Source organism: Terrapene carolina, unplaced genomic scaffold (assembly GCF_002925995.2).
Source record: "Terrapene carolina triunguis isolate 2854851 unplaced genomic scaffold, T_m_triunguis-2.0 Scaffold68, whole genome shotgun sequence".
NCBI classification, from domain to species: Eukaryota; Metazoa; Chordata; order Testudines; family Emydidae; genus Terrapene; species Terrapene triunguis.
The window spans coordinates 55,055,513-55,081,995 of NW_020664419.1; the positions used below are offsets into that span (position 1 = coordinate 55,055,513).

The 26,483-nt window shown below is 44.2% G+C and overlaps 1 protein-coding gene across 1 annotated transcript in view; it reads right to left on the reverse strand.

Moving 5' to 3' along the window:
* The window catches only part of PPM1H (protein phosphatase, Mg2+/Mn2+ dependent 1H), a 197,886-nt gene that overhangs the window by 15,032 nt on the left and 156,371 nt on the right, over positions 1-26,483 (reverse strand). The window contains exons 7-8 of the mRNA XM_024205105.3: positions 13,738-13,801; positions 9,347-9,454 (exon numbers count right to left, since the gene is read on the reverse strand). Of these exons, the coding sequence (XP_024060873.1) occupies positions 9,347-9,454; positions 13,738-13,801 (172 nt within the window). The remainder of the gene's footprint in view (positions 1-9,346; positions 9,455-13,737; positions 13,802-26,483) is intronic.

Here is a 26,483-nt window from a genome sequence, read left to right on the forward strand (position 1 = left end):
AAAAGCCATTTTCCCAATCCAGACGGACTCTCTGTATGGCTTCCACTCCCTCTTACTTCCTAAACTCCCCCTGCTCCCTCTATGCATTTAGGAAACCCTCTGTCCACCTCCAATGGTCATCAGGAAGGATGGACAATTTGGGATTTACCTCGTGGTCTGTCTTAATTAGCCCATAACGCAACTTCATATCTAAGAGTAGGAATGTTTAAAGCTAGCAACAAAGAAGTAGCGTCACTTCTGCATAGCCAGCCAGCAAGGAGAGGGCGGGTCAAGATGAATTACACCATGACTGGGGTCTTCAGACCTCTGCTAACTTTTAGCAGTGGATGCTCTGTACTACAGCTCACAGTTATGCACTCTCTCTATCTGGATATGGATTGTGCATTCTGTTATTCAGCAAAGCTCTTAATGTGTGCGGAGGAAATACACCAGCACCAAATCCTGGATCGGTGATACAAAGGATGGGTCAGGTTTGTGTTTACATCACAACAGGATCTACCATACATACATAATCCCAACTACACATATACAATGATGGGATCTAAATTAGCTGTTATCATTCAAGAAAGATCTTGGCGTCATCGTGGATAGTACTCAGAAAACATCCACTCAGTGGGCAGCAGCAGTCAAAAGAGCTAACAGAACGCTGGTAATCATTAAGAAAGGGATAGATAATAAGACAGAAAATATCATATTGCTTCTTTATAAATCCATGGTACGCCCACATCTTGAATACGGCGTGCAGATGTGGTCTCAAAAAAGATATACTGGAAATGGAAAAGGTTCAGAAAAGGGCAACAAAAATTATTAGGGGCATGGAACAGCTTCCATTTGAGGAGAAATTAATAAGACTGGGACCTGGTCTACACTACGATTTTAGGTCGAATTTAGCAGCGTTACCTCGATTTAAGCCTGGACCCGTCCACACAACAAAGCCCCCCCCCCCCTTTTTTTTTTTAAACTTAAAGGGCTCTTTAAATCGATTTCTTTACTTCTCCTCCGACGAGGGGATTAGCACTGAAATCGGTCTTGCTGGGTTGAATTTGGGGTAGTGTGGACGTAATTCGACTGTATTGGCCTCCGGGAGCTATCCCAGAGTGCTCCATTGTGACCGCTCTGGACAGCGCTCTCAACTCAGATGCACTGGCCAGGTAGACAGGAAAAGGCCCGCGAACTTTTGAATCTCATTTCCTGTTTGGCCAGCGTGGAAAGGTGCAGGTGAGTGCAGATCTCATCAGCAGAGGTGACCATGATGGAGTCCCAGGATCGCAAAAGAGCTCCAGCATGGACGGAACGGGAGGTACAGGATCTGCTCGCCATATGGGGAGACGAATCCGTGCTAGCTGAACTCTGTTCCAGTAAACGAAATGCCAAAACATTAGAAAAAGTCTCAAAGGGCATGAAGGACAGAGGCCATAACAGGGACGCACAGCAGTGCCGCGTGAAAATTAAGGAGCTAAGGCAAGCCTACCACAAAACCAGAGAGGCAAACTCTGGGTCAGAGCCACAGACATGCGGCTTCTACGCTGAGCTGCACGCCATGCTAGGGGTGCAGCCACCACTACCCCAACCCTGTGCTTTGACTCCGTCAATGGAGAATCACGCAACATGGAAGCGGGTTTTGGGGATGAGGAAGATGATGATGAAGAGATTGAAGATAGCTCACAGCAAGGAAGCAGAGAAACCAGTTTCCCCAACAGCCAGGATACGTTTTTCACCCTGGACCTGGAGCCAGTAACCCCCGACCCCAACCAAGGCGTGCTCCCGGCCCGAGGGCGGACAAGGGACCTCTGGTGAGTGTACCTTTGTAAATATTAGATGTGGTTTAAAAGAAAGTGTGTTTAATGATTAATTTGCCCTGGCATTCACGGCCAGTACAGCTACTGGAAAAGTCTGTTAACGTGTATTGGGAAGGAGCGGAAATCCTCCAGGGACATCTCCATAAAGCTCTCCTGGATGTACTCCCAAAGCCTTTGCAAAAGGTTTCTGGGGAGGGCTGCCTTATTCCGTCCGCCATGGTAGGACACTTTACCACGCCAGGCCAGTAGCACGTAGTCTGGAATCATTGCATAACAAAGCATGGCAGCGTATGGTCCCGGTGTTTGCTGGCATGCAGACAACATCCATTCCTTATCGCTCTTTGTTATCCTCAGGAGAGTGATATCATTCACGGTCACCTGGTTGAAATGGGGCGATTTTATTAAGGGGACATTCAGAGGTGCCCGTTCCTGCTCGGCTGTGCGGCTGAACAGAAATGTTCCCTGCTGTTAGCCACGCGGTGGGGGGAGGGGTGAAGTGATCATCCCAGAGAATTGCATGTGTGTGTGTGGGGGGGTTATTTGGGTTTGTGCTATACGCTAACCGGCAAACCGCAGCCCCTCCATTTAAATTGCCAACCCATTTTAAATGGCCACCCCAAGGGCCGCTTGGTATGGGAAATGAGGGCGATGCTGTTTGAAACCATCCCCACATGTTATGAAGGTTAAAGAAGCCAAAAGACTGTGGCTTACCATGGCTGCCTGCAAGCCGAATTCTGTTGCCTGGCAATGCGTGAGTGATCTCACACACCAAACTGGCAGGCCCTCAATATAAATAAGAGGCAAAATGCGACCTTGTAATGAAGGCACATGTGCTGTGTAATGTGAACAGCAAGGTTTAACGGGAAAGAGTGATCCTATTGTTCTCTAAAATGTGTCTTTTTAACTACCAATCTCCCTTTTCCCCCACCAGCTGCAAATGTTTCTCCTTTGCAGAGGCTAGCGAAGATTAGAAGGCGAAAAAAATGCACTCGGGATGACATGTTCTCGGAGCTCCAGATGTCCTCCCACGTTGACAGAGCACAACAGAATGCGTGGAGGCAGACAGTGTCAGAGTGCAGGAAAGCACAATATGAACGCAAGGAGAGGTGGCGGGCTGAAGAGGATAGGTGGCGTCAGATTGCTGACAGAAGGCAAGAGTCGATGCTCCGACTGCTGGAGCAAACTGATATGCTCCAGCGTATGGTTGAGCTACAGGAAAGGCAGAAGGAGCGCAGACCGCTGTTACGGCCCCTGTGTAACCAACAGCCCTCCTCCCCAAGTTCCATAGCCTCCTCACCCAGACACCCAAGAACGCGGTGGGGGGGGGCGTCTGGCCACCCAGCCACTCCACCCCAGAGGATTGCCCAAGCAACAGCAGGCTGGCCTTCAATAAGTTTTAAATTGCAGTGTGGCCTTGTCCTTCCCTCCTCCCCCACCCCACCCCACCCCACCCGGCGCTTCCCTCCTCCCGCACCCCTCCCTGGCTACCTTGGCAGTTATCCCCCTATTTGTGTGATGAATTAATAAAGAATGCATGAATGTGAAGTAACAATGACTTTATTGCCTCTGAAAGCGGTGATCGAAGGGGGGAGGGGAGGGTGGCTAGCTTACAGGGAAGTAGAGTGAACCGGGGGTGGGGGGGAAGGTTTCATCAAGGAGAAACAAACAGAACTTTCACACCGTAGCCTGGCCAGTCATGAAACTGGTTTTCAAAGCTTCTCTGATGCGCACCACACCCTGCTGTGCTCTTCTAACCACCCTGGTGTCTGGCTGCGCATAATCAGTGGCCAGGTGATTTGCCTCAACCTCCCACCCCGCCATAAATGTCTCCTCCTTACTTGCACAGATATTGTGGAGCGCACAGCAAGCAGTAATAACAATGGGAATATTGGTTTCGTTGAGGTCTATCCGAGTCAGTAAACTGCACCAGCGTGCTTTTAAATGTCCAAATGCACATTCTACCACCATTCTGCACTTGCTCAGCCTATAGTTGAACAGGTCCTGACTACTGTCCAGGCTGCCTGTGTATGGTTTCATGAGCCATGGCATTAAGGGGTAGGCTGGGTCCCCAAGGACAACTATAGGCATTTCAACATCCCCAGTGGTTCTTTTCTGGTCTGGGAAGAAAGTCCCTTCCTGCAGCTTTTGAAACAGACCAGAGTTTCTGAAGACACGAGCGTCATGTACCTTTCCCGGCCATCCCATGTTGATGTTGGCGAAACATCCCTTGTGATCCACCAGTGCTTGCAGCAGCATTGAAAAGTACCCCTTTCGGTTTATGTACTCGCTGGCTTGGTGCTCCGGTGCCAAGATAGGGATATGGGTTCCGTCTATCGCCCCACCACAGTTAGGGAATCCCATTGCAGCAAAGCCATCCACTATGACCTGCACATTTCCCAGAGTCACTACCCTTGATAGCAGCAGCTCTTTGATTGCATTGGCTACTTGGATCACAGCAGCCCCCACAGTGGATTTGCCCACTCCAAATTGATTCCCAATTGACCGGTAGCTGTCTGGCGTTGCAAGTTTCCACAGGGCTATCGCCACTCGCTTCTCAACTGTGAGGGCTGCTCTCATTCTGGCGCTTCAGATCAGGGGAAAGCAAGTCACAAAGTTCCATGAAAGTGCCCTTATGCATGCAAAAGTTTCGCAGCCAATGGGAATGATCCCAGACCTGCAACACTATGCAGTCCCACCAGTCTGTGCTTGTTTCCCGGGCCCAGAATCGGCATTCCAAGGCATGAACCTGCCCTATTAACACCATGATGTGCACATTGCCGGGGCCCATACTTTGTGAGAAGTCTATGTCCATGTCTATTTCCTCATCACTCTCGTCACCGTGCTGCCGTCGCCTCCTCGCCTGGTTTTGCTTTGGCAGGTTCTGGTTCCGCATATACTCCAGGATAATGCGCGTATTGGTTACAGTGCTCATAATTGCCGCGGTGATCTGAGTGGGCTCCATGATCCCAGTGCTATGGCGTCTGGGCTGAAAAAAGGCGCGAAACGATTGTCTGCCGTTGCTTTCATGGAGGAAGGGAGGGAGTGGGGGCTTGACGACATGTACCCAGAATCACCCGCGACACTGTTTCTGCCCCATCAGACATTGGGATCTCAACCCAGAATTCCAATGGGTGGAGGAGACTGCGGGAACTGTGGGATAGCTACCCACAGTGCAACGCTCCGGAAGTCGACGCTAGCCTCGGTACTGTGGACGCAGTCCGCCGACTTAATGCACTTAGAGCATTTTGTGTGGGGACACACACAAAATTGACTTTATAAAAATGATTTCTAAACAACCGACTTCTATAAATTTGACCTAATTTTGTAGTGTAGACATACCTTGGGACTTTTCAGCTTGGAAAAGAGACAACTAAAGGGGGATATGATAGAGGTCTATAAAATCATGACTGGTGTGGAGAAAGTAATAAGGAAATGTTATTTATTCCTTCTCATAACACAAGAACTAGGGGTCATCAAATGAAATTAATAGGCAGCAGATTTAAAACAAACAAAAGGAAGCATTTCTTCACACAGCGCACTGTCAACCTGTGGAACTCTTTGCCCGAGGATGTTGTGAAGGCCAAGACTATAACAGGGTTCAAAAATGAACTAGATAAATTCATGGAGGATAGGTCCATCAATGGCTATTAGCCAGGATGGGCAGGGATGGTGTCCCTAACCTCTGTTTGCCAGAAGCTGGGAATGGGTGACAGGGGATGGATCACCTGATGATTACCTGTTCTGTTCATTCCCTCTGGGGCACCTGGCATTGGCCACTGTTGTAAGATAGGATACTGGGCTAGATGGACTATTGGTCTAACCTAGTAGGGCCGTTCTTATGCACTCACCTGCAAAATGTTAGGCTTGTGAAAGAGCCACACCTGATCTGGTATCCCATTCATGTTCTTAAGCGAGCCAGCCAACTCTGGCTTGAAAACTATCCGTAGCAAATGGACACGTGAGCCTGCAGCCACCTGAGACGCTCCTGAACCAGCCTGGCCCAGTGGAATTCAAGCCAAGAGGGGCAACACTCTATATTCAGCTGCCTTTACTATCAATCAGCACAGCTACTTCAATAAATTAAATCCTTTCTTAATTGTATTGTTCCTTCTACATGCAGCGTCATCCAATGCAGTTTCATTGGCAAACATGGAAATCTCTTTCAATACCATCTTCCAAGTAATTTATATGTAAATAATGAAAAGCTGGTCCCAACACTGTTCCCTGCAGCACTCACCAATTAACCTCCTTTTAGCTTTTTACTGCTACCTTTTGTTTCCTGCCCTTTAGCCAATTCCCAGTGTACTGTGCCAACTTTCCACTTACTCCCTGGCTGTCCTTTATATTAACCTACGAGGCAGAACATTTTCTCAAATGCTTTCTGAGAAATCCAAGCGCTGTGTAAGACCATCTACTGCATTTTTCATTTCTTCCCTGGCAGTAGTAGCCTAAAAGAATTCCAAGCTAGTCAGATTTGACCTGCTATTCCTGAAATCACCTCGATTCTCCTGAATCAAACAGTCCCTCTCCAAATATTTACCCGATTTGTTCCTTTAAATGGAAGTCCTAAAGCTTTCTCCCAAACACTGATGTCAGTCTAACATTGTGTGGTTTCCTTTTACATACTGTGAAGTGTTCAGCAAGCTCTTTTATCACAGCCTTTATGGGAAAAGGTTCTTCAGTTCTCCACCTCCCCATCATTCAGTCAGACGAGTGATCAGATGAAGTAACAAGGGCCAAATGGCGCCATCGGATGCATGCCTCTTCCAACGAATGGGTGAGTAATCATTTGAAGAATCTTAAAACCAAACCTTACTTCCCAGATACAGGGACAAGATTCCTATTGAATTCTAATGCCAGAATTTCATATTAAGATTTGTCAAACGATTATTTCACTATGAAAAATAGATCTGTAATACAACTGAGATAGCCTCAGCTCTGGTAAGTCTGCTTTGTGCTTCTCCAGTTCATTATAAGTGGTTCAGTTTTCTAGAGCTGTGAAAGTCTTCCAAATTTTGTCTCATACCAGCTGAATCACTGAATGCTGATGGTCAGACTTGGATACTGGTCTGCTCCTCTCATGGGTTGGTACGTCTATTATAATAAAATTTGATTAATCCAAAAGTTACTTAAACCTACACTTCTGGATTTAGACTCAGTCTGCTTCTTCAGATATTTATATGGCTATGATTTCAGATGCGTTTCTGTTGCAATCTTATATCATAGCTTTGGTTTTACGATTTGAAACAAATTTGCCATGTTCTCCCCTGGCCTGGGAAAGGGGGCAGTGGCTATGGCACAGGACCTGAAGTCAGAAGATGTAGTTCTAGCCTGTCACTGACTCACTGTGTGACTAACTTCTCTATGGCTCAGATTCTCAGTCTGTAAAATGGAAATTATTTCCCCCCACCTTTATATAATTATTTGAGGTCCACTGATGAGCAAGTGCTATAGAAGTTGCAAGTATTATTACTACTAAACTTACTTCCAAATGCAAGTTCCCCAAATGGCAGCACAAGGCATTGCTTCTTAACATAGCTTTGTCTGCAAGATGTATTGCAGGTTCCTGACAATATATAGACAATATTTGAGACAAGAGCATTGTTCAGTGTGTGGGGTTTTTTGGCACATGTATTTGTTTTCTCATAGAATTTGATTTCTGCTGGCTCTATCTCAAGATTGCTAGGGCTGGTATTCTTCATTTCCTGCTACTGGCCCCTGCGACATTTCTGCTAGCCTTAACTGCCAAAAGACTATGGAAACAAGGACCTTTTTTGCTGCCATTTGATCAGGCACTTGCAGAGTCTGAGACTCAGAGTATGTGTTGTGCGCACCACGTTTTGGAATTCAAACACAAATTGGAAAAACCTACAAGATGCAGAAGCCTAGAAGATCTTTATATTGCATGAATGAATGTTACTGCAGCCAATGGATCGTGTGGTGTGTCCTGGATGGAAGCTAGAGGCATGTAGGTAAGTATAGCGGACAGTAGGTTTCCGGTATAGGGTGGTGTTTATGTGACCATCGCTTATTAGCACTGTAGTGTCTAGGAAATTAAACCTGTTACTGCAGCAATTGGCAAGGTCAGTCCTGCCGAGATACTACACTAGAGCCAGATCTTGGAGTGCCAGAAAGAGGAGATAGAATTGTAGCATTACACTGGCACAAAACAAATCTATTACAACCATGAGGGCAGAAATGCTGATTCCCTGGCTTGGGACAGCAGAGACGGTACAAAAGTAAGAAATGGCATACACTGAAAAAAAAAAACAGGGAAAGGAGCAGAATGAGAGTGAGGAAGGATGACGGGTGCTATCAATAGACTTCTTTTCTTTAAGTGACCAGAATCTCTCTGCAGCTGTCTTTTCAAGCCTCAGTGCAAGCACTTTTTAGTCAGGACTTGTTAGTTTGGCAGCAACACTATGTTTCAGTGTGTGCAAGCTCGCTTGCTCCCTCTCCGTCGTCTTTACTAGGGCACTCAGCACCATAGCATGTAGGTCTCAACAACTAGGTTAAATGTTGGCAACTGTTGAGTATTTGCTGAAGCCAGCGGGAGGTGCAGAACTCTCAGGATTTGACCCATGGTAATTAAGATTCATATGTGTTCACAGTGGATTCTACTCTTCAGCTCTGTAGGCTTGACCTGTCTTGCTTACTGTTTTAAATATAATGTTCATTATTGATTCTGTATATTTTGTTATTCCAGGGTGGCTTATGCAAAAAAGGAGTTTTCGATGAAGACAGCCAGGCTCAGGCTCATTCTAAGAACCTCCAGTAGGCCACTGCAACATCCTGGACCATCAACTGAAAATGCCCTACATCCTGTTCTGAAGTGCTTTACTCCAAATACCATCAGCTACCATGTATTGGATAGTGATGAACTGAAAATGTTCTGAAGTTAGGTCCCAACTGACTGAAGGTCTTAAAGATTAAGCACTGGGTGTGCAAGGGAAGTGGATCAAGGGCAGGTGTGCAGTGTATTTTGATGTACCCTGGCTATTTTTCCTCCTTAGACATTGGGGTTCTGTCCTGTGTACAAGCTGTAGTTTCCAAGTTGCCATGCAAGAAATCAGAGACTCCAGTATCTAGGTTCTATTCTCTTATTTCAGAAGCGGACATGGGCTTTAAATTGTGTCAGTAGCATGCTCAGTCACTGAAAGGGAAATGTAGGGGGAAGAGCATCTTGTGCCACTGAATAGTGAATCCTTGGGCTGACCATGAAGCAGCTGCAGAGTCACATCTAGTGCCCCTTGGGCAGAAGGACATTAACCATGACACTTAGAAGGCGGGAAGGCATCAGGGTCCTGACAGGGATGTGTACATTCCTGGGGCAGTAGGAAGAGGAATGAAAACTACATTACTATGTAGCGAATGGCATCAGTCCTGTCATTATTTCCACCCTTCATTTAAACATTTATTTAAGTGATCAAACAACATTCTGGACATTGTCCACAGTTGAGGGTAATTCAGGATGAACAAAGTGCGCTTAGTTTAATTAATTTTCCTTCACTCCCATAAATCATGTAACAAAAACATGGAGGGCGTACCTCGGGAGATGAGGACAGAAAAGGTTTGATGTAGATATTGGAGTCATGCACCTTCAGATCATGGTCTCCAAGTCCTCTAGTTACTCCAATAGTTGCCATGACACGAGCCTGGAAACAAGAGAAACGCATTAGTATCAAAGCCAATTCCACACACAATGTTAATGTGGTAGAGAATTAAAAACTGACCCCACCACACAACTGCTAGGGCTTTTGGAGGAATTACCTCTCTTTTTCAATGTCTCCTCCCCTATACGGGGGAGTTAACATAGACAGTGACCTTTAAGTAGCTAAAATTGTGGAAGTGAAAAGACTACCCACCAGGATCACTCTGACTTCAATTTCTCCCTTTCTGCAGGGCCAAGAAAAAACCTGCCTATCATTCTAGACCATAAATTAAATTCCCCTGAGTAGTTCAGGAGTGGGTTTAACATCCACTGCATCCTCAGGTGGTTTGTGAAATTTGGGAATGCTGCAAATACTTGCTGTCTCAAAATTATATATAGCACAGAGAGAAAGAGAATGAATGAATGGTGTGTGTGTGTAAGTGAGAAAAAGGTCAGTAAAATAAAAACGTGTAATCTCAACCAGAATCAAAATTCTCTCTCATTAATCTAAGTCTTCAGGAATTTAAAAATACCTAATGCACCTCTCTCTATCACTTCCTTGTTCTCCCTTCCCCTCCCCTATTTCCCCATTTCTGTTTATTCTAACTTATGCATTGTCTAGAGCCTAGATTGTGAGCTCTCTGGGACAGTTGTTTGTGCAGGGTCTAGGACAATGGAGCCGTAATCTCTCTGTAAGAGACCTCAAGTACTACTTGCACTAGAAGTACTAAATTATATTAAGTGTATGAAGCACTCAGCATGTTAGTCAATGAGAGCACTCTGTCAGCGGAATATTTTGATAGCTCTTTCTTGAAGTATTGTCATTTCCTATATGCAACATCCCCCTGACCACCTGGGAAGAGGGGAGATGCTGAGTGGTAGGCAGCTTTTGAAAAAAGGCAGGTAAGTTAAATATTGAGGGTGCCTCTCTCCTTTCATTTTGTTTAGGAGTACCAGACAAGTATGGCTGTTATGCTTTGCTTTGGCAATGGAGCCATTTGCAGTGAGTGTGAGAAACAGTCCTATGGTAAAAGGCATCAGAATGCCTTCTGGATTAAACACATAATAGCTTTTTATGCCGACAACATCTTGTTATATCTGCAGGAGCCAGGAGCCTCATTAAAAATTATAGAGCTTTGGAATTTGGGCAAGTATCAGGCTTCAAAATAAACTATGATAAATCTGAAATTTTAGGAATTAATATTCCCAAAAAGGTCAAAACAAATTGTTGTCACATCTACATAAACTTAAATGGGTAAAGGAATCTTTAAAATAGTTGAGAATAAATACTGTGGAGAAACATAAAAATCATTTTAAGGCAAGTGATCCTTCAATGTGAAATAAAATGACGAAAGTCTTGGAAGAATGGACGAATAAGAAATAACTTGGCTAGGTAGGGTAGCCTTGGTAAAGATGAATGTCCTCCCAGTAATTTTTTTTCAGTACATCTCTGTTGGTATCCCTGACATGACATCAGAAACATGGTAGAATGCACTATTAAAATTCATATGGAAACATAAGGCCAAGGGTGAGTTTTAAGTTCCGTAAAAGTAGGGTGGACTAGCGTTCCCTAATTTGGGTTTATTATTATTATGCATCACAATTAAAATATGGGGTCATCTAGGCTAACAACAGACCATCCAAACATGGTAAAATTCTAACAAGACTATAGCCCAAATATGGCTATTCATAGTAATTGTTGAGTTAAAAAGAAACATACGTCACCAAAAATAAAAGGTGGTCATTTATCCAGACCACCTTAGCAGCTCTGGACAAATTTTCTAAATTCCTGTCACCAAGACCCTCTTCCTCAACTACTTTCATTAATAATCAGGAATTTATCCCTAGAACGTATCAAAGTGGCTGTCCACTGTGGGTAAGAGCTGAGCTTATTCAATTCAGACAGCTGTTCCTCGGTACTGATTTGACATCATACCAAATATCCCATATTGTCAATATCCCATAAGTCAAACATTTTATTGTGAAAGCTGGATATGAGGTGGCTCTATCTAGACCTTTAACCACGTTTGAAAAGTTGAGCCAGGAGCAAGCTGAAACAAAAGGTTTAATTTCTAAAACATATACAATTTGGATTGAAAAAGATGTTGATAAGAAAACAATCCAGATGAAAAGATGGGAGAAGGATTTGGACAAAGAAATTGATGCGGGTGAGTGGGTCTCTCTGTGGGAAAGGGGATATTCATCTTCAATATGTGTAGCTCAAAAGATTAATAATTTATAAAAATTATTACTGTATAGATGGCATTAGACTCCAGTTAAGATCCATAATATTTTTGCTACTAGGGAAGAGCTCTTTTGAAGGGATTGCAGGTAAAGGGAAACATACTTGCACATAGGCTGGATGTGTCCAGGATTTAGATGGTTTGCAGAGGCAATTATTAAAGAGATTCATTTTATGACAAAATGCTGGCATCCTAGAGATCCCCTGATCTGCTTCCTTAAAGCTCAAGTAAAGGTTCGGCCTTTTAAGCAGAACTACAAATTAATTACATTTTTGTTAGCAGCTAGACCTTGTGTTGCACATTATTGGAAAAATGTGACCCCCTCCTCCTATAGAATTGTTGTGTAATAAAATATGGACGGTTCTTGTAATGGAAAAGCTTTCACACCAAGAATGTACACAAGAGAAGTGCCAAAAAGAAGATCGGTATTTAGACACTTGGCACTCTTTTTAGCATACTCAGAGGAGGGGGGCTGCTCAACCAGCAAACCAAAATCTTTAGCTGGTTTCTTTGAATATTAATCTGATCCTGAAAAAGTAATATATGGTTTAGTATGTTAACATTTTATTTTAATTTTGTCTTAATAAAAAATAAAAAAAACAACCACCCTGGGGGTTTAATAACGAAGGCAGCAGGATGTCTCTTCATAATGGAGTGCTGCCACATATTTCCTTTGGCAAGACAAGAACCATGAGGCAAACTCAAATCGCTGATGTGACAATAATATGAACAGGGTCATTACTGGGAAGAGCAATAGTTTTAGAGATGCACCTCACTCCCCAATACCCTCTTTCAAAGTGCTTCTCCTGACTGCAGAACCAGTACAGACAAGATCTTCAATTACCTCAAACACCTCACCTACTTGCTAGAGCACATTTCCCCTGAAACATCAGCCATTCCCTCAAGAAACTCCCGAGTCTTCCTTAACTAATACCATGCCACAGAGCAGCCAGCAAGATACTCTCACAGGGCAATGAACCCAACATCTTCTCCCAACAACCTTCCTACCATCCTCCAGTCAGGGGGATGGGAATCTGGGGCCACCTCTGAACCAGGAAGCTTATGCTATGGATGCCAGCTAGTGACCGAGATTACTTTAAATAACATTATACATTAAAACACTACATCCACAAAACAAAGAGAAAATAAATTAAAAAATAACAGGTGCACAAACACTTTGCAAACAAAAGAACCAATCCCATCAAACCTGCAGATAAGCTACAGCAGGTTTGAATCCTTCATAACTAGATTATATCTGAAGATTGCATATTTCTGTATTCAAATAAGAATCCAAACAGTGGGGAAATGCTGTTTGGAAACACAGTGAGCATACTAATGTCAGCAAACTGAGACCTCTGTGTCCTTATATTCATCCTATTGCTATGTCTAGCTAGGCTTGTTGGGATCAGAGCAAATAATCTTGCTGTTCATAATCATGCAATTGGTAACACAGTGGCACTTGGATGAAATTATCATTAAAAAAAAAAATTTAGTTCTTATCACTCCGAATGTGTTACCTTTCCCTGAGATCACACCCACCTATGCCTCCCCTTATGTCAGAATTTCAACAGCTTCCTTATCTCAATATACTGTAAATCATGGTTAAACACACAACTGCTGTTTTATTCAGCAAAGTGGATAGATTTTTGTCTTCTTCACCCAACCAATCCACATTTAAAATGCATTTCACAACCATGCCATGAGAACTATCTGCACATGAACAGCAATTTAAGATGGTCTCATTTTAGCTTATTTGCAACAATGCAAAACACTCTTACAAGCTGCGTGCATGTAAGAAAACAAAAGTAAATTGAGCAACAAATGACTAAGTTTGTTATAAAACTACCTTTTAATACACTGCACTTTTCCCTCCCTGAAGACAGCAGAGACTGATTTATGTCAGACACAATATTCTTTCAAGCTGTCAAAATGATAAAATAAAGAGATACTGAGTGGAAAACATTGGACTGCCACAGGCTACACTGAGTGGTAAACAGCACAGAGTTCTTTATCCCTTTGGTTCAAGGAAAGCTCACATGCCTACCTTCTTGCCTTCTCCATATATAAGGGGAAACTTCAAGTCGTCCTCTTCAATGCTTTTGTATGCCCTGTGGGGGGGATAAACAACATTTTTTTTTAAAGCTTGCACTCAATTAGTGACCCAGTGCCCTAACACAAGCAGCCGTGTATATTTTTATTATTTTTTCCTAGAGACTCCATCTTTGCAGCAAGCTGCCAATTTGTTTTTGTTTTTTCTGTGTAGAGATTTTCCTTACAGAACTGTGCTATTTGAACAAAAGAAAAGCTAATCCAAAGAACATGCAGTATTTAACACCAAGCTGTCCTTGTTTCTATTAAGCAGAAGAAAGTACAGGTAAACTGGAACAACATCCTAATTAGCGAAGGGGGTAGGAGGGGAGATATATTGCTGGGCATGGCATCAGCCGTACAATTATACATTGCCATAAAGAGCAGTTGGATTCACATTAATAATCTGAAACTGTGAGAAACAGCAGAGTTTGTAGATGGCTGAAGTGTGAAACAGTTCTCAGATCCAGTTCTCACTTTCAGGAGCTGTTTATATCAAAGCAAGCTTCATATTGCGGAGGGCGTGAGAAGATATTTAGAGCCCATTTGACCTTGGCTAGGACATTCAAGGTTGCCAGAAATTCTGTGTTTCACCACAGCTTTCAAATGGCTGAGAGATGAGAGAAGAATGAGTTCATCCTCTAAATGTGTTTACTCCATGTGTGCATACTCTACCTTTTACACGACTGATTTTTAGCACTGATGGGGTTAAAAGGTTAGCAATTTTCCTGGTGAGAAATTAAGAAACATAGAAGGTTGTAACTATTATAGCTCTTGAGAATCCTTTTGTATTACCGAACATATTCTCAGATCAATGAAATGGGGTGCTCGCTGGGTTTAGGTATGTAGCCCGAAACATCAGACAACAGGATTCATCTCCATCACCTTCTCTATATGACAAACATTTTTTTCCCTTTGCTATTTTCTCCCCTTCCCCACCATTTGAGTTACCTCAGACACATCACCTGAGAGAACAAATCAGTATTCAGCACTGAACTGGAATGCACGAGTGTGAAAAAAGAATGCACAGTAGCGCACCCTCTTGTCAGTCTCACCCAGAGCCTCAACACCTAATGTTCAGCTCTGGAGCTGGACTGGTTGTTTGAAGTCATGGGAATCAAATGCAATTAGGTTTAAACAACATTAAGGTTGTGAGACAAACCAGCAGAAGGCAGGAAATTAAAGTTTAAGGCTGAAATCCTATGCTGAAACCCGCCTGTAACAACCCCGCCTGCTACCCTGAAATATTGCATAGAGCTGGGATTAATACAGGGTGTTACATTACGTAAGTACCTGTGCTGCACTACCTTGGCACAGCACGGGCAAGTAATGATCAAGAGGCAGTGACACAGGCATGATATTTAAGCCTCATCTTTACCTTGCCTTGCATGGTCAGCTGGTGTCAAAATTAGCTTTTTCAATTTTTGTTTCCATATTAAAAAGTTAGGTAAATGTATTTGAGTGAAAATAATAATAATAATTGCATATTTACCCTGTGCATTGAATGCAGCTCCTGGAGCAGATAAAGTCTATCATACAATGAAAGCCACTTTTTTTTGTGAAATCTATGTAGCTGCTACTGCCCAGATACTACAGTTAAAGAAGGCATTCGTGCTACAGACTGAAAAATACAGCTACAAACTGGGGAAATACTGGCTCTGCTGTAGGAAGCACAACTGAGTCTTTTCTATGCTCTAAGCTATTGAGCTAGTACAGCCAAAGGATGATTTCTTGGGTTGATGTTCTTCCACTTTCTTGGAGAGAAATAACTCTCCATTACAAAAATTATGTGATACTCACACCCTAAACAAACCGAAAAAAAAGATTTTTCTATTAGACACACCAAGTAAACTTAGTGCACTGATTCAATTCAAAAGCAAAGCTAGTTTCTTGATGGAAGGAACAAAGTCAGTTGTACAGCAGAAAGAACCAAGATGAGATACTAGCAGAATCTGTGGAAGAACAGGCATCATGAGTCTCCATGATGGGACAGCCCAGAGGGTGTCTTTTTACAGGAGTGAATGAACGGGGGATGCTCTAGAGCTGGAGGAACAGGGTTAATACATGGCGAACAACTCAATGAGGAGAGCACATGGGACTACTGAGCTGAAGTGCACAGCAGCAATGTACTGTTGAGAAAGCATCTGAGTGATGTCTTCCTGGGGTTTTCTATGGGGAATAGAAGCAGGTCAGATCCAGAATCTGAAAGGAAAAGAGTCATAGATCACCTCATGTGCAACCTTAGGGCTAGCATGAGACCCGTCTGCATATGGAGCCATATGTAGGTGTGCTGCCCAGGAGCAGCCCAGGGAAGGACTTATAACACCTATCACCACTGTACAAGGTGGGCTCAGTTCTCCCACTGTGTCTGAGCAGAGCTGACAGGGAAACAGTGGCAGCTTCCGGATTCCCCGTTAAAAAGCTACAGGGTGGGCGCCTTTAACCTAGGTAACCGGTGCAAGGTCTTAAGAGTCACAAATTCCTCGCTTGCTCTCTATTTTGTTTCCAGTAGAAAGTAACTAACTATAGCCTGAAAAGGATGCAGATTACTTCCTCCCCTTCCCCCAACTTGGCTGATATATTGAGGGGAACGGTTGCGACAGCTCCACTCACTCCCCACCTGCTCTGGAGCACATTTCCCCACCCCCAATTCAACCCAAAATGCAGGGAGGAGCCCAAAGCAAGCCCCAAAGAGGACTGGAGAGGTTTCATTTCCCAGCATGGCTGTATTATGGCCAGTCAGAATCTGACCCCAAGTAACAATGATGTTATGTGATTCAATATTACATACCGGATGGATCCAAATGGCTCTCATATCATAATCTAGTAAGGCCAACAAGCCATGAAAGATTTCTAAACTAATATTTTTGGCTTGTTATATATATATATATTTTTTTATTTATTTTGGCTTGAAATATATATATATATTTCAAATAGCAAACACCACTAAGCCATGGCACTAACTCCCTGACAATTTCCTTTTTTAATAACAAACTGAGCCTGATCTTGAGCCACAAGACTACAGAAAAGTTAAAAATGCTTAAGCCTCTGGTTCTCCCAATGTACCCTATGCTGTAAGTTACTTGGAGCAAGGACCATGTCTGTCCTTATGCCTTCATGGACAGTGCTAGACACACGGTTGGTGCTAAAATAAGATAACATTATTAATAACTTTTGTTATTAATTCATCATTAATTTTGTTATATATTCATCACCATAATGACTGAGAATCTTTCAGTTGGACATTAAGCAATGTTGTTTGGTCTCTCTTCCTCTCCGCAGAGGGAGAAGCATGTGTAGTGAAGTTCAGACCTGCAGGAGAATGATAAAGGACAGCTTTTCAGCCAGCAGTTTAGTGATTCCACTGGGGAGGAGGAAGGAAACTGTGAAGCTCCTTTTGATTTATACTGTGTGAAACCTACTGTTGATTTCACATAGGCTACAACTTTCTGGGCTATTTCACTTGACTTTAAGAAATAAAGTTGCATTTACGCTTGCCTGTGTTGTTTATAGAGAGAACACTGTATATATAAAGATACTATATGGCCATTGGTATGTCATAAAACAGATGCATGCGGAGGTAGAGCAACCTTCCATTTTGTAAAAAATGCCAGCACAAGCCCTCTTGAAACATCCATGTAATTCAACCTAAGCTCCCTTCGATAACAAAACAAATGCAGTTTCGCTGCGACTTGTAATGAAATGAGAAACTGTATTATACTGTTCAGCCACTAGGTGGCTTTTTATTTAAATGAACCTCTTCCGTCCCTGGCAGAGCATCAAAGGATCTTATGATGAACACATTTGGTGTATATAAGCAAGCTCTGTAGCCAGTTCACATCTGGTACAGAAGTATATGACATGGTGTCAGGAGTAAATTAAGAACAGAAACAGAAGGAACAAAACAACACTGGTTTCAGAAAGAAGGAAAACAGCAATAAACACAGGTGTTGACTTTCATTTTTCTGGGTGGGTGCTCCATGCCCACTCTGCCCCAAAGCCCCGCACCCACTCTGCCCCTTCCCCCAAAGCCCCACCCTTGCCCCGCCTCTTCCTGCCCCTGCTCCGCCCCCTCTTCCAGTGCCCTGGCCTCACTACACCTCTTCCTGCCACTTCCTGCCTGCCGCCAAACAGCTGATTGGTGGTGGAGAGGGGGCACCAAAAGGCTGATTGGCAGAGGGCTAGTGGGTGCTGAGCACCCACTTTTTTTCCCCTGTGGGTGTTCCAGCCCCGGAGCACCCATGGAGTCAGCACCTATGGCAATGAAGGTTGCAGGATCTCATCAACATGCCACTCTTCAATGCCCCAGAGAACTTCAGCTTCTTTAATTTATGCTATGGGGATGCAGGCAGAGCATCTCTTTAAAGCCTTAGATTTTACTGAAGACAGTCACAAAGGTGTCTATGCTAAAGGGTTCAGGCTATGTTGATACATACTTTATACCCCAGAGAAATGTGGTTTATGAAAGAGCATGTTTTCACCAGAGAATTGAAGAACGAGGGGGAAATGTTGAATGTTTTATAAGAGCTCTGGACACATTGGCTGAAAACTGATTTTCAGAATGCAAAACATAAAAATATCAAAGACAGGCTGGCTATTGGATTAGCAGATGAAAACCCTTCCCAGAAGCTACAACTGAAGACAGATTTAACCCTAGTCACAGCTATTCAAATAGCAAAACACTCTGAACTGGTGAAACAGCAAAACCTAGAGAAATCTGACAAACTTAAAAAACCTAAAACTAGCTTAGAAATTGTAAAAAGACATTTATGCATTAAAAGTCATCGTCATAAAACCCCTGAGGCAAGGAGAGAGAACTTCCCTACATACACAAGGTGTGGAAAAAAGTCATATTCCAAGAAATGATGCATGTCCAGCCAGAGCACAGAGTATAATAAATGCATGAAATATGGATATTTTGCAGCTGTTTGCCTCACCAACGCAGTCAGAGAATTGACTCGTATTACAGACAATCAAGAGCCATTGTTTCTGGGATCTATCACTTAAATTGAATATTCGTGGCAGGACTATTGACTTTAAAATTGACTCAGGAGCTGATGTCACAGTCATCTCAGAAGGGACTTACAATCACCGTCAGCCCTTTCCACAGCTGAAGTCATCTGACACAGCTCTGATTAGCCCTGGAGGTATTCTGAATCACATGGGCTTGTTCACCACAGAAACAAATTACAAAGACAAAAGCAATACTTTTAGAATGCATGTGATCAAAGGATCAAAGACAGCATGCCAGTCACAATGGGCCTTTGGAGAAAGGTGGAAGAACTTGACAGAGGATTTGACGATGTTGGACTTTTGAAAAGAGATCCAGTACAAATCAACTTAAGAGACAAGGCTGAACCATATATTGTACAAACACCTCTACCAGACAGACCTTGGAAGAGGCTAGTTGCAGATTTATGCAAAGTCAGAGGACATCCTTACCTGGTCATAGTGGACTATTTTTCCAGGTATATAGAAATAATTTACTTAAAAGACATAGCATGTCACAGTGCTTTTGAGAAATTGAAGTGTGCTTTTGCTCATATTAGTGTTCCAGAACAATTAGTGATGGACAATGGACCATAATTCACTGCAGCAGAATTTAAGTCATTCCAAATGAAATACGACTTTGATCATATTGTTAGCAGCTCACACTAGCCACAAGCGAATGGAGAGGCTGAGAGAGCTGTACCGACACCCAAGAAAGTCTTACAGCAGAAAGATCCATTACTTGTTCTTCTGAGTTACAGATCAACACACAGCAGTTATAGGATACAGTCCAGCACAACTTCTGATGGGAAGACAACTCAGAACTACTGTTCCAACTTTGGAAAAGAACCTGTTTCCAAAGTGGCCACACATGGAGAGTAGCCAAATTGGATTAAAAGGCTCAAAGAGCTTATGTACACTTTTAAACAGATGTCACTCAGAGAACTGCTAGGTCTAGAGCCTGGTGACTGTGTTAATGTCAAACTGGATGGAGAAAAGGATGGACAACTCGAACTGTTGTAAAGAAAAAGAATTCAGCACCCAGATCATATGTGATCGAGACTGACAGTGGAGAATACAGCAGAAAGCATTGACATCTACAGTTTGTTCCTCAGAAAGAACAACAAACAGAACAAACTCTACAGATGGCAGACGCAGAACAAGACGATGATGACTCAAACTGACCACAGCCAGTCGCTGCAACTAATGGAGAGCCAAATGACCAAGTTATTACACATTTGGTTCATATAATTAGAAAATAAGTATGATTCAGAGACACTTGACAGACTGATATGTGCTCAACCTCAAAGACAGCATGATAGTGTAAATATTGTAAATGGCAGGAATGTAGAACTTGCAAGGGGAAATGGAATGGAATGGAATGCTGAACTGTATTATACTTTTCAGGTGGCACAATGTTTACCTTATCCAAATGAACCTCAGCCATACCTAGCAGAGCATTAAAAGATCTCACGATGAACACATCTGGTGTGTATAAGCAAGCTCTGTAGCCAATTTTGTACCAGATATGAAGCGCATGACACAGCCCTTCAGTTTTCTCCTTAATTTCCTGACCAATGTCTCCGAAAAAAGCAATGGCCACAAGAGCATGACAAAAGTAGTAGTAAAAGCAAGGTTGTGATATTGCTTACTGCTCTGAGCCTCCTTAAATCCTGTCAATGCCTCCATCACAAACTGGGTTTAAAAGGGAAAAAGGAAAAAGTAAAGAAAGAAGGGTAGCATGTACTTGGATGGATCTAACTGGTATTTTTTATTTGGTTTCGTCTTTTTTTTTTTTTTCCATTTTTAAAAAGTAATTGTGAAAGACTGTTGCAGTCCAGAAATACTCAGTAAAGGCCTAGCATACACACCACCCACAAGTTACATTTGGATTCAGTACCAACATTTTGGAAAACAGGGCCAAATTGCATCAGGAGCCAAAAGAAGTGCCAAAACTAGAAGCAACCAAGATCTAGATCAGAGGTGGGCAGAGTATGGCCCGCGGGCTACATCGGGCCCGCGGGACTGTCGTGCCCGGCCCCTGAGCTCCTGGCCCAGGAGGCTAGCCCCTGGCCCCTCCCCTGCTGTTCCCCCTCCTCTGCAGCCTCAGCTCACCCTGCCGCCGGGCAGCTCAGTACCGGCGCACCCCCTGCAGGGGGTGGGGGCAGGGGAGAGCAGGGAGGGAGGCCCACCCGCAGCCTCAGGGGAGCAGGCAGGCGGTGCGGGTGGCAGGAGTGCTGCGAGCCCGGGCTGGAGGACTCAGGAGGAGCATCGGGCGGCCGCGCAGCCGGCTGGAGAGAAGTGGCACTTTAAAGGGGAAACTGCCGCTTCTCTCAGGCTCTGCGGCTACCCCTGTTCCTCCTGAGTCCTCCGCCCATGTTCGCAGGGCCACATTCCAAAGGGAGCTGGGGAGGGGCTCCAGGGGGGCAGTTAGGGGCAGAGGATCCCAGGAGGGGGTGGTCAGAGGACAGGGAGGGGGGGGTTAGTTAGGGGGTGGGGTCCCAGGAGGGGGCAGTCAGGGGCCAGGGAGGGGGGTTGGATAGGGGGTGGGAGTCCCGGGGGCCTGTCGGGGGCGGGGATGTGGATAGGGGTCAGGGGGACAGTCAGGGAACTGGCAGCAGGGGGGTTGGATGGGGGTGGGGTCCCGGGGGGGGCGGTTAGCAGTGGGAGGTCCCGGGAGGGGGCGGTTAGGGGACAAAGAGCAGGGGGGATTGGATGGGTCGGGGGTTCTGAGGGGGACAGTCAGGGGGCGGGAAGTGGGAAGGGGCGGTTATGGGACAAGGAGCGGGGGGGTTGGATGGGTCGGCGGTTCTGAGGGGGGCAGTCAGGGGGTGGGAAGTGGAAGGGAGCCAGGCTGTTTGGGGAGGCACAGCTTTCCCTACCTGACCCTCCATACCATTTCGCAACCCCGATGTGGCCCTCGGGCCAAAAAGTTTGCCCATCCCTGACCTAGATGATGTTACTCATATGCTAAGTGGAATCTGGTCTAAGCACACTGCAGAAAATTAGGAGGACACTGCTAAATGTCCTGCACAGGGCAATCTCTGGAACAAACTTCCCATGCGTTGATAAAGACAGCAGCTACCACAAAGTGTTCTTTAGATAGTTAAAATCCTCTAAAAGGTTATGAATGTCCACATCTTCTCTTTTAGGCACAAAGACCCAGATTTTGAAAAACAGGAACCTAAACTTAGGAACCTGTCTGGTTTTCAAAATTCCTGCGTGCCCAGTGAATCCTATTGATATCAATGGGAACCGTTTGGTGCTGAATTTTGAAGAAGAAGAAGAAGAAAAAAAAAAAAAAAAAAAAAAAAAACACCTGTTAGTGCCTAAATATGGATAGAGTTTGGTCTCATCTGTTAGTTTTCTACATACACAATTTTTAAATTGGCTTTATAAAACATGAAAAAATATGTTGTATTTTAAATCAACTTTGTTTAAATATACTCATTTAAAAAGAAAATTGAGTGAATTTATCACTTGTGAAAAGTGTCATATTGACATCGTTGGGCATGAACAGATTGGCACTGATAACACAAACTATCCTTGCAGTTCTGCTAACAGGCCTCAGCCCTACTCTGGGAAGGATCAGCTCTGCGGATGAGAGGGTAGTTCAGATTTCACGTCCATTCCATGCTTTCCTTTTCTACTGAGACTGACTACAAAGTTGCCAGAGCCCATTGCAAGTTCCTCCAGTGGTGCAAGTGGAATCCATTTCTTACCAGTACGGGTGCAGAGGGAGGAGCAGCTAACGGGGGGGGCACGTGACCCCCTCACGTGACTCCTCCCCATCCTTCCCCCAGCCCGGGGCCCCCACACTCTTCCCGTCCCCTCCCCATAAGCCACTCCCCTAGGGTGACCAGATGTCCCGATTTTATAGGGTCAGTCCCGCTTTTTGGATCTTTTTCTTATATAGGCTCCTATTACCCCCCACCCGATTTTTGTCCCGATTTTTCACATTTGCTGTCTGGTCACCCTACACTCCCCTTACCTGGGGGGACGGGGGTCTCTGTCCTCCTCCTGCTGTGTGTGTCGGAGACTTCAGAACCGCAGCCAGGAAAGGAGCAGAACGCCGGCAGCTCCTCCGGCGTAGCTCTACCACCCCCAGCCCCACTCCCCCAGCCCTGTCCTCTGGCGGGGCTGCTGTACAGATCCCAGAGAGACGCAGCTCTCCTGGGAACTGCAGCAGGGAAAGGAGCAGAACGTGGGGCCAGCGGGCAGCCCCACGCAGGCAGCTCCTATGGTGCTGCTGTACCGCCCCCCAGCCCTGACCTCTGGCAGGGCTGCTGTACAGACAGAAGAGACCCTGAGTGTAAGGGCTGGAGGTGGTACAGCTGCGCCAGAGGAGCTGCTGACGTGGGGCCTCCTGGCAGCCCCACGTTCTGCTCCTCCTGTCTCTTTCTGGTATGCCATACTGGCTGTAATATCTTGCTGGTACGGCACAGCAGACCGTACTGCCCTACTTGCACTGCTGAGTCCCCCCAATGAGACATCCAGTACAAACCTGAACAAACAACCCAATGGAAACAGTTAATGGCACGTGGCGTGGTTTCAAGGGGATATAGCTTGACACGCAACTTCACGAGCCACTTATGTTAAGTAAAAAGAAAGGACAGCAGTTTCAGACATGTTCTGTTTGCAGTGATAACAAGGCTAGGGGCATCCCTTTAAGACAGGTTTGAGAGACAAAGCCAGACAGGTTTGAGAACACAAGCTGTTCTCAATACCCCCACACTACTTCTCTCTAACCAACATTCCCAGCTCATACAGCTAGAAAGTGGGGTTTTAATCCTTGAGCAACATATAGATGAAACTGACTAGAAATGATCCCTTATTTACCTGTCTCTGGATAGAAGGGGAACAAAGGTTGGAACTAATTCTTTGAATAAAGGGTGTTCAAATCATTAATCTACAGGAACTGGTTCTCTATATAGTATATTTGATTACTGTCACTGAACCAGAATAATTAGCCACTTATTACCATGCCTTCAAAGGAGAAGAGTGATAGTTTAGTATGGTTAAGGAACACTATCTTTGAAAATCAGGCAACTCAGGCCCTGATCCAGAAAAGTATTTAAATATGTGCTTAAATTTAAGCACATGCTTATTTGCTTTTTCTGGATCAGAACCTTGGTTAGGACTCTATATATGGATATAGGTGTCTGACTTTAACCAGTCTTTGAAAACGTTCGCTGTAATCGGCTGATGCCTCAGTTTTCTCAGCTGTCATCTTCATGTCATGAGGTTGAATGGGTGTGCACAAGTAAACTGAAAACCTAACATGGAAGGTGCTAACCCTCCGTTACAGGGGCTTTGCAAGCAGCTAATTCGCCTTGCTATTTTCTCCCTCTTGCTCTGTTTGCTAGTAGCTCTGGATTACAGTTCCTGCTGCAAAAATGACATCCTACCCCCCTGTTCTCTAGAAAGGCCTAAAGCTGCCAAGGTTGCCATAATCATTAAATTATGAAAATGTAAGTCGCTGGGAGGAAATTAATACCAGGCACGACCAGGAAAAGGCTGCTTTCTTGTGAAGTAATTATGAAATTAAAATTTGATCTCTCCCTGGCAGTTCTACAAAGGATATGAGACTGAGGTCTAAGCACAACAATACAGTCAGAATTTCAACAGAGGAAGCACACAGGGTTCCACTAGACAAAAAAGCCCATAAAATACTAATAAAAAATATGAACTTTTTATTGTAAATTACATGAATTTGGCTAAAAGGTCTAATCAAGTGGGTGAAGATGCAGGGTTTGCAGACTTCCAATTACTCTTTACAACTTGGAGTCAAGCTGTTAGGAAATGCAGCTTATCTGAATAAGACTAATAATGCTAAGTTAATTAGACCCACAGGCATTGACCAGCAGATAAATTCAGGCCTAAAAGAGGGACACTGCCACTTTAAATACTGCCTTGGGATCCGAGGGAAAGCTAATGAGGAGTGTCAGTTGGGGCTGTTTTATTAGGTGGTTCTCTAGAGGATAAAGCCTGAGGTTTCTGTAACAAGGCTTCTGTGCTTGATTCAATAAATCAATTTATATTAAACAGGGGTGCAGCGCTGGCGTCTGCTTCATAAAGCACTCTGTGGCATTTCTCAATCTGGTTATCCACTTCTCTGTCAGGCTACCTGAATGTGCTGTCAGAGGACATTGAACAGAGCAATAACGAATAGGACAGCATCCACCTTGACATTATTGTTCAAATCAACTTGCGTGTTCCCAATCAAAACATGCGCAATTGGCTCTTGGTGTGGGATTTTGGGTCCCCGTTAAGTGATTAATGAGACCTTATTTTTAAGAGCTGGAGTCTGAGCTGCAGACGCCAGTGCAGGCTGCACAATAAAAGCAAAGGTCATCCATCCTAAACAAAATTTAAAAACCAACTTCGCTTTAAACTCATTTTATCAGATGATCAGAGGCTGAAAGATCTTCCCTGTTAGAAAGGAAAGAGAGAGCACTAAATAGGTTGGCAGCATTCCAGGAGGTGGACAATATTGACCCTAGAGTAAAATGGTTTTTGTATAGTGCTAGTCCTAGGATACCAGCCTTTTTGGTATGGAATAAGTCGCACACAGAGATCCCTCCCCAAAACGTGATGGCCATTGGTGGCTAATTGTATACAACAACCACAAAACCTCACAGACACAGATGATCTGGGAACAGCTGTACCATTAGGTACACAGAATGCTCAGATTCCGCTTATGACTTCTATTCACTTTATTCCTAGTTTTTAATCCCTTACATGTAGTTGGGACTACAGCTGGTTGGAACATTTTCAATAAAATGCAATTTCGTCAAAGCCAAAATATTTTGCGGAGACATACGTTTTCACCAGGAAGGATTTTTTGTCCAAGGTTCTGGTCACTTCTGACACACACAAAAAAAAATCTTCCTGAATCAAAAAGCTCAGGTATCAGTTTCAAACCAGCCATTTCAACACAATTCTGTTTTTGTGAAAATGTTCCAAAGGTTTGGGTTTTGTTCCCATACAGATTGAAAATAAATTCTGAAACCTCACAAGCTGCCATGAAATGGAACGTTGGCAGCTGCTAGACTTTATGGCCACAAGTGAAGAAACATCACTGGTGTATCTGTTGTCTCATGGACAGCCCAGCAGGACATGTGGAAAGATACCAAACATGCCATCTTCATGACAAGGTTTAACTTCTACCAGCCATAGGCCTGGGAACCCAGTACCACAGATCCAGCTGTGAGAAACTGCTCTTTCAACTTAGTAATACAGACGTCTGCCAGAAAATTGCAGCTTGAGATAGCCCAGAGGCTTGTTCAGCAGGAGACAGAGCTCTTAAGATACAATGCCAGCTACAATATATATCCCGTGATGGCTGCTCAACACAACGCCGAGGGGGGTGACTTGCATTAAGCTCCCACCTAAAGGCTATAGTGGAATTTTTGGCACAAAATCTGAACACACGAGACAGAGAAAGGAGACAAGGTTGGGGTGGGGGTCGGGTAAGGATTGGGGGAGAAGGGAAAGGGTTGGTCTCAAAGCAATTACAGGCAGCCTTAGACTAGTGTGAGGCAGTGCATGTTGCCGGATCGGTGGCCGTCCTTATGCTATGAGGAAGCTTGGCAGCTCTGCTACCACTGTGAGCTGCTGAAACAAAGCCAATGTGGAAACTTCACAGGGGAAAAAAAAATGAAAAAAGAAGCCCAACTGCATTATGACAGTTCCAGAGACAATAACCTTTTG